At 38.5% G+C, this 8,844-nt stretch overlaps 1 protein-coding gene across 1 annotated transcript; it reads right to left on the bottom strand.

Annotated features, from left to right (window-relative positions):
• Window positions 1-2,048: 2,048 nt before the first annotated feature.
• LOC119277232 (NAD(P)H dehydrogenase (quinone) FQR1-like) lies at window positions 2,049-5,309 on the bottom strand. The gene is made up of 4 exons (XM_037558487.1): window positions 5,180-5,309; window positions 3,116-3,209; window positions 2,612-2,874; window positions 2,049-2,510 (listed from the first exon to the last, which is right to left on the bottom strand). The coding sequence occupies exons 1-4, from the start codon at window positions 5,200-5,202 to the stop codon at window positions 2,279-2,281; spliced, it is 612 nt and encodes a 203-aa protein (XP_037414384.1). The 5' UTR covers window positions 5,203-5,309; the 3' UTR covers window positions 2,049-2,278.
• Window positions 5,310-8,844: the final 3,535 nt, after the last annotated feature.

The following is an 8,844-nucleotide window of genomic DNA, read 5'->3' as shown; positions in this document are numbered from 1 at the left end:
GGTCAGGATAGAGTCCACACGTGTCGGGCTACCTCAGTGGACGATGCATGCCTAATGCTCTTTATATTCAAATTCTCAGAACAAAAACAAATTTTTCTCTTTGGATACATAGTTTAATTGATGGAGAAAATAAAAGCTAATTTATCTATGATCAAAGTTGAAGATATAATAAATATGAACGCATGTCAGTTCTCTGCCATGGGGAATTTTTTGGTAGAGAGGAGTGTCTGAACCATGGAGTTCAAATATAAAATTTATCCACAAAGGTGAACATCAAATAAAAAATCAAAAAAGAAACTACCGAAATTCCATACAAACATCTGGTGACGTGCGTATATGTCTATACAGGGAAATAACAAAGACAAAAAACAATCATATCCTGCTACGACACGTACATCTGATCAGGGAAACATCCATATCAACTTTAATCTCAAAGAAATCAAAATGCTTAAATACGCAATTACATATTTTTTATGTTTGGGAAAAAGTTCAAGAATCATTTCATATATTCTAGAGTTCTATGCTTTGTATTCCCATTTTGTTATCTGAAAGAATCTGTATATTCATATAAATAGAATCACGTCCCTTCATTATGTTGGAACAGAAGTTATATAGTATTTACTATTTATTTATACCCATCTCAAAAACTACATCTTTGCATTGTAAGAAATTATAGAATTATATGACAATGTTAAAATATAGAATATCTATCCCGTGTACAAGCTGGCCCAGATTGATTTGGCAAGGCAACCTAATCGAGCCGACAAGATTGTTATATCTAAACAAATGAGACACACAGAGACTCATCCATACTCCCGTACGGGCTCCCTGAGCTAGACTAATTCAAAACCCAAGAATCACTACACAATTCACTTATGCACACTTGGGAATGAAATATTATGCATGGACGTCGGCTGGCAGACAAAAGCTAGGATGGCAATCTATCCAACAATGATGATGATCTGGCCAAAAGAAAGGCAAGACAGAATGATGCATCCAATACACGCCCACAATGCTCTAAGCAAATTTATTTATATTTTACATTTAGAAAAAGAACAAATGAGAATTTAAGACAAAGAAAAAGTCAAGATTTATAAATTCATAAAACCTCTATGCTGCAAGGTTTGTCCCAAGTAACGTTGATCGGTTGATGAGTTGTGGCCGGATTACAATAGGAAATATTCACCAGAACTGTTGCTTACAACTAGGTAGATCTATAAGAAATGATAACAATATATTTAAAAACTATATATACATCAGTTCTGAACAATTAGTAAAGAATGATGCATTAGAAACGACGTCTCAACTTACCAACTTGCATCAACCATTAATCAAATAAGAGTGCGAGAAAAAACATCACTTAGAGAAGAATCTGTATGCATCAAAACAAATACAAGTGGGAAAAGGGTCAGAATGTTACATATGTGCAACAAAATATTCGTAATTATAATTTTAAATTTCAACAGGATAATATTATTAAAAAGATAGACACTAATATATCATTGAAAAAATGGAAAACTGAAAGAATAGTACATGATTTCAATGTTGAAATTGAGACCTCAATGTCTTCCTTCTTTTGTCTTCACTCAGAAACATCGCTCAACACAACCTTATAAACCTTTGAAAAATATTTTGAATTTAGTATAATATTTTTTTTACTGGGAATGACATATCAATTGCAATGTAGTTGATAAATCTAGCCGCGCAAATGCGCGGGTCACACTTCTAGTTTATACTAAAGGAAGGTCAAATAGCACTATTTCCTAGTTCTTGTCAACCATCTGAGCTGGACCTGGTGGTTATTAGCGACTGTCGTCAACGCTTGAGTACAGAGTTCAAATCCTGCTACTCCTAGAATAGCCAAAGGAAAAAAAACTATTTAATTTTATCCGGCGGTTCACAGAAGCAAATTCATGGCTGTAGTAGCCTGCAGAGTCAGCCCATTTGAGCCCATTTCTAGGGTGTTGATCTTATGGCATCGGACAGAGTCTTGGTCCAACTATCGTCTAGGATGGCCTAAGATAGAACAGTACTGCTATGCCCACGAGTGACAGCCAAAACAACCATTGATAATCAATTATTATATAAACATGATGGTAGACACAATCCAACTCCAAACTATATAACCAATCTATCAAAGCACATATATCACGCATGCTGCAATAGAAGTTCCACAGAGACACAAATTTCTGAACCCACAAAAGAAGAGAACAAGCTATTGACAATACGGTGGAGCCCATGTAAATGCCTTCTTTACGATATGTGCGGACAGCAGAGGTCAAGCAGATCCCTTGAGTTTCTTCGCGATGCTCGCAAAGTACTGGCCCTGGTGGAAGGCGTGCTCCAGCTCCATCTCAGACGGCCACCTCGAACCATCGGCGGCGAATGTGCCTGCGCCGTACGGGCTGCCACCCTGAACTTTGTCCATGTCGAACAGCTTGGCACCGAAGGTGTACCCGACGGGAACGAACACCATGCCGTGGTGAGTCAACTGGGTTACTTTTGTCAACCTGAGGAGAGGAGCACAAAGAGAAATGATAAGGTCAACTTATGATGATGTTTCATTACGAGGCTTTTCTTTTTAAACACCACAATGCTGAATGAGACTCACGCTGTAGTCTCCTGCCCGCCACCCTGAGTACCGGTGCTGAAGAAGATGCCTGCAGGTTTGCCTGCAAGGCTCTGCTCCCTCCACAGGCCACCGGTTGCGTCAAAGAATGCCTTCATTTGCGCAGCCATCATGCCAAACCTTGTAGGGAAACCAAAGAGGATCCCATCTGCCTCCGCAAGTTCTTGTGGTGTGATGATTGGGGCATCAAGCTTAGGAGGCGCGCCCATCTTTCCAAGTACTTCCTCGGGGAGAGTTTCAGGGACCTTTCAGATGTTAAGAGCGATATAAGATTAGCATAACAATAGAGGAAGAGTGATGTATGTAAAAACTGCACTCTGTATTAATTTTCTACATATAAGAATTCGAACAACTTAGTACAGTAGTCTTGGAAGCAACATAGCCAGAGTGGTATCTGGGGTGTCTGATATGTTCTATTTTTCAGATGATTGGTCTACATGCATTTTAGAATGTGGCGAGCTAAAACACGAGATTACAGGGACCAACCTGCCATATTTTAGCTTCGACACCTTCAACTGATGACACTCCTTTCTTGATCTCATCAGCTAGTTTAGCGACATGTCCATACATGGAGTAGTACCTGTGGAAGAATCAACAGTGCATTTTACAAATTTCGCTCTATGAGAGTAGGAATGCTTAACGTTGTTGTTCAATTTGCCATGTTTATTTATTTGTGCTTCCTTCAAAACTTTCATAGTCCATACTTCATATGTTAGCGATCATTATGCTTATCTTTAAGGAGACAGATAGAAAAACATTTCAAGGACTGTATGGCAAATACTTAAAGGTGCCTACGTTTATATAATCATCACTCATACTATACTCCTTTGCCTTAATTTGCAAGTAACGGAAAGATTAAATCTAAAAGGGAGAATAAGATATGTGGATCCAAAAGCACCTCTTAAAATTTTGTTATTTTCCAGAAAGATGACGAGGAAGGAAACATATTTGCTAGCATATCTCTTTCACTTTTCTTTCATTCAAGAGAACATTAAATAACAAGCATGTGGTGGAACCACAAAAGTACATCATAGCTAAGACTTAATAAGCACAAGGAAGTGATAAAACAAATAAAATTTAAAATATTTGAATCTATTGTCAGGTGTAAATGTGCATTAAAATATCCAGATGTTTCAAACTGCAGGGTTGCTGAGTTCCATGGTTGGTAGTTAAAAGTCCATGTCAGAAATAATACATGTACATAGTTCTAAGATCTAGACTTGCATTAGGCCGGCCATAGAAAAACTTCCATCAGATAGTGCTAAACCGGTCAGTTGTCGACCAAAATAATTTAAGTAACTACTTGAACATGGGGCATAACATAGTAAAAAACAATAGCCTGGCTTGTACAAACGCTGTTTGAAATTAAACTGTTATTCATGAGAGGGGCAGAGGGTATCACTTCTCTCTGAAAAATCATTCACTCAAACATATGATTCGTTTGGACTATTTCAGTAGTCTATATAAATTCCTGTTCTTTCAGTTTGGTACTGTTTATCAGTTGGCCTTTAGCTCATATGAAAACAGGGTAGCATACATGAATGTACCACGATAAAATGGTGGATTTCCACACAAAAAAAGTTATCCACAGAAATCAAAATCACCAATGTTTCACTGAGAATACAAAATTAGGAAAGACTGAAATGTTGCACATCAAAACAATGAGAGTGACATCCATAGTTTAATCACCTCATATTATATAAGCATGTGAGAAACTCCCACAATAGCTAAAAGGGATAAAATGTTAACTATGGTAGGATCGATAGAAAAGGATTAAACATGTATCTTCTGCAAGACACCATAAACATTTCACTTGAGTTACCAACTTCACTTCAGTTTATTGTAATATAAAGACATGTGCGTGTGATAAAGAGGGAGAGCCTGATGTGAAAGAAGGAAAACAGTTATTTTTCAGTCATCTGACCCCTAGCCACCCCAACTAAAATATGTAAGGAGCTGCACTGATGATACAGGATATGAGGCTCTAACCTAATAGCGTCAGTGTGTCACTAATTAATTTTGGGGCCAATCAGTGGAACTGAAAAATTGGGGCAGAATCGCCGGGGTGCGCATTAAAAAAGCATGGAAAGAGGGCAGCACAATTAGCGCCGGAGCCCACCACTATTGACGCATCAGTTCCATCAGGGACTGAAACCTACCGTCATGATCGAGACCCTGGCACCGAAAAATCAACACTGTAGAATTATTAGGAGTCCAATTTTTCCTCCGACTCATTTTCTCCCCATCGCGATCAGATAATCGGCGCGCATTGACGAAATAACATCTGCCAATCTACTGATCTTACCTACGAACAAAGGGGTAAAAAACCAGAGCCGTGCGGCATCTACCTGACTAAAAGTGATACTTCATCTCGGGAATTAGTCCAAATGCGTAAATTAGGAAGACTTTTGAGATTGTTGAAATATCGTAATCCATTAGGGGGATAAAGAAGGCCAATCTTCGGACAGGGATACACCGAACAAGACCAAGAAAATCAGTTAATTTAGGATGTGGGCCTAGGTAGAAGAAGACTGTGGTGCGGATGCTTACACGACATAGACCTTGACCGCCATTGGAGAGACTGCTTCGGAGCTCCTGGGGCTGGAGATCTGGCAGCTGGAGAGCGGGCGAGTGTCCTGAACTGGTGCCCCTGCCTTCTTGGTGTCAGTTTGTGGTAGTGGCGAGGATTTATAGGCAGTGCGGTGTTGCTCTGGTTTGACCAGCGATGTTTGGTCAAGTTTTCTTTCTCTCGTTTTCCCGTTTAATTAATTCCTCTTGCTCATTTGATTTTTCGCCTCTCCTTTGTTTTTCTTTTAAGGAACGCCGCTCCTTTCTTTTCAGGCGTTCTCTGCAAGTTTTTTCCGTGTCGAGTCTGCTAACCCTTTCTCCTTCTTCCCGTCAAAAAAGAAAAAAAAACCTTTCTCCTTCTTTCCAACAAATATCTTCAGGTTTAATTGAAAACTTAGGAAAATGTTATCTGGGGAACGTCAACTTTTTGCCGTTTCACAGCGAACAGTGCATCCACCATCGATTAAATGATACTAATCTTGGCGCCATAGACAACCACGTAAGTTGAGGAGGAGGGGGGTATCGTTTGCCGTAAACCAACCCGTGGCGAATGTGTCCATCTCTCATTCCCCTTATCCCCTCAATCATATCTTTCTTTGTGTGTGCCCGTGGAGGCGACAAAGATGATGCAGAGAGGAGTGGAGGAGGTGGAGTAGATTGCCGATGGCGCAAGCAGCACTGCTCCCGTGCACCTTCCTACCGTGAGATGGGTGATCGGAAGAGGAGGAGCTGCGTCGGCGGCCAATCGTCGTCTTGGCGCCGATCAACTTTCGGTCTCAGACCGGTGCTTCAGGGGTTGATCCCCGTGGGCGGCGGTGGGGCTCGCTGCGGCCATCCATGGTAGAGGCAACGATGTTCAACACCGATGCACGCGTGCCCGTCTTCGACCTGTCGTCGGTGCTTCTTCCTCTCCCAGTGGTTGCAGTGCATCCGCAGTAGAGGGGCAACAATGATGGCGTGGATCCGGTTCCGACCGTCCCGTCTCTGGAATTTAAATAGTTTAAAATATGAATTCAAACAGAATGAATTTGAACTTAAAATGGACATAGCTTGCATTTTAGAAGTCCAATTAAATTAATTGTTTTGGCAAAATTAATCTGGTGAAATATAGTTTCAACTTAGATATTGCAGCCCAAAATTTAAATAATTTAAAATTAGAATTAGAATATAGTTTAAACAGTATCTCTAATTTAAATAGTATTTAAACCCAAATCTAGTTTAATCTTGAAATAAAGTGTTTATTAGAGTAATTATTTTGCAACTAAGTCACAAACTTAAAATTAACTTAGTAACCATCTTAGATTATTATTTGAATTTAGAAATTTTAATTTTAATTTAATTCAAACTCAAATTGGTTATAACCTTGAAACCATAGGTTTAATTTGAATGAAACTTTTGCCTTATAAATTAGTAATTTAAATTGAACCTAGTAATTATTTTTAGGAAATTAATCTTAAATTCAATTTAGTTCAAACTTAAGTAAAATTTGAAAACTAATTGCACTTAGTAAATGCTTTGGATTTAAACTTGACTTTAGTTTATCCTTAATTTAAATAAATAAACTTTAGTAGTCATATTGGATTTGTATTTGACTTTCGGGAGAATAAAATAATTTGAATTTGGTTTAAACCCTAAATTAAATTTTGGAAGTCATTTATTTAATCCCAATTTAAGATATATTTTGAACTTGAACTAGATTCAACATTTTAAACTTAAATTGAATTCAAATTCAAGTATCATTTAAACTAAATTCAATTTGAATTCAAATAAGGTGAACCCTAAATAAATTCAAATTGCATTATAAGCCAACCAATTTAATAAACGTAGATGAACGTATTCAAATTAGTTAAACCTAATTCAAATTATTTGAAAGCAATTCAAATATGAAGTTCAAGAGTTCAAACTAATCCAAACATAAAACCCAACTTAAGTCAAGATCAACGAGTGAAACTTAAATGAAACCTAGCCAAGATTGTGTGTATTCAAGTCCATGGAAGGTCAACAAGTTTGAATTGTTAGTCAAACTTGAACATGAACTTGGCTATCCAAGATTCATAGACCATGACTCTAGTTGCAAGATTCCTTTTGCATAATCTCGCAACCACAACTTGACATCGCATAATCCTTATGTGATGGACCCGTATGAATTGAAACTCGCATGTGAACCCTTATGTCATATGTATTCCAATTAACAATCACTATGTTGTTTTTCCAAACTCTTATGGGTTAACACATGACACATGATCTCGCAACATAGTGACACTAACACCATGCACAACACTTGTTGTATGTTTGTTTGTATTGTATTGTTGTTTATGATTGCTCATTACTTATGATAGATTGTACGAAGAGCGAAGGGTAGCTTTACCAAGATTGTGTGTGTGTGAAGAACTTCATCAATTACCAAGATTTGTTATGTCAGGAATATCAACGATTACCAGGCAAGTTGCACCCTTGACCTTGTTCTACCCTGTTTACCTTACAAAGTTACAAAACCAGTACAAGATAGCCACCTGTTGTTGAATCTTACGTTACCTTTGTTGTTGGGCTTTTGTGTGAATCATGGACAAGAACGTTTGACCCTGTTGTGATTGAAAAACCATGACCCCGAGGGGCTCTCATGGCAGTGCTTGTTAACCACTATCCTGAGCAGCTCTCTTGGACATGTTTGATTAACCATGATCATGAGGGGCTCTCATGGCAATGTTTGTTAACCGCGATCCCTGAGGGGCTCTTGTGGCAGTGTTTGTTTAACCATGATCCTGAGGGGCTCTTATGGTAATGTTTGGGTAAACGTGATTCCTAAGGGGCTCTCATGGTAAACTAATTGGAGAAGAGCTAATTCATTCAGTAAGGCAACTGTGGTTGAAATATCTTGACTAGTAAGTAGAAGCAAAAGGAATAAGTTTTTAGAAACTAAAAAGAAAAACACTTCCCTTGACATGTTGAACACTCGTAGGGTTGCTACTTCAAAGTTTGTAACTTGCCAATACATTCGATGTATTGAACCTTGTGGCTGCAATGTATCATATTGCAGGATTTTCTATGTCGAAAGAGAGATGCAAAGTAGAGTTACGATGCTATACTCAACTGTTGCCTATGAGTGGATGGGCACCGCAAGATATTATTTTATGTCCCGATGCATAATGTATCAAGCTAGCCTTGGGCTAGCAGGTATGTAATGTATTCAAGTCTGGATCTGTGATGTAATACTTTGACGTGTGTTATTTTCTGGTATTTCATCGTGAACTATGCGTGCCAGAAATCGATCAAGGGACTGGCACATGAAGCATGGAGATTCGGGGCCCTGCCGAGATCGGGTCATTACAATAAGATTGATTGGAAACACAACTTTGAGGTGGTTTACTAACTACGTGATTTCATCATACTTTCTCCGATAGGAATAGAGACTTTGGAGTGATTCTTTGCCACCCTTTGAGGGATTTGCATGTGATTCGAATATGTTAATGATGTTGAGATATTGCATTAGCGAAAGTATGAACCTTGGCCCTCATTTCTAAGCATTGAGACAACGTTTTGCTCGCCTTTTCCTACTTGCTACCTTGATGTTTCTAATTGTTCATATTACAAAAATCTATTTCTATCATCCATATTACCCATCTATCATCATCTCTTCACCGAACTAG

This window comes from Triticum dicoccoides, chromosome 3B, assembly GCF_002162155.2.
Source record: "Triticum dicoccoides isolate Atlit2015 ecotype Zavitan chromosome 3B, WEW_v2.0, whole genome shotgun sequence".
In the NCBI taxonomy this organism is placed as follows: Eukaryota; Viridiplantae; Streptophyta; class Magnoliopsida; order Poales; family Poaceae; genus Triticum; species Triticum dicoccoides.
The sequence above is the reverse complement of the archived record's forward strand: the minus strand, read 5'-3'. Positions and strand labels throughout refer to the sequence as shown.

What these genes read in the sequence shown, in the direction of transcription:
- LOC119277232 (XM_037558487.1), bottom strand. Translation starts at nt 5,202, where the DNA reads ATGGCGGTCAAGGTCTATGTCGT. An exon ending in GCGGTCAAGGTCTATGTCGT is followed by an intron (nt 3,210 to 5,179) that starts GTAAGCATCCGC and finishes ATTCTTCCACAG; the next exon opens with GTACTACTCCATGTATGGAC. An exon ending in TCGAAGCTAAAATATGGCAG is followed by an intron (nt 2,875 to 3,115) that starts GTTGGTCCCTGT and finishes AACATCTGAAAG; the next exon opens with GTCCCTGAAACTCTCCCCGA.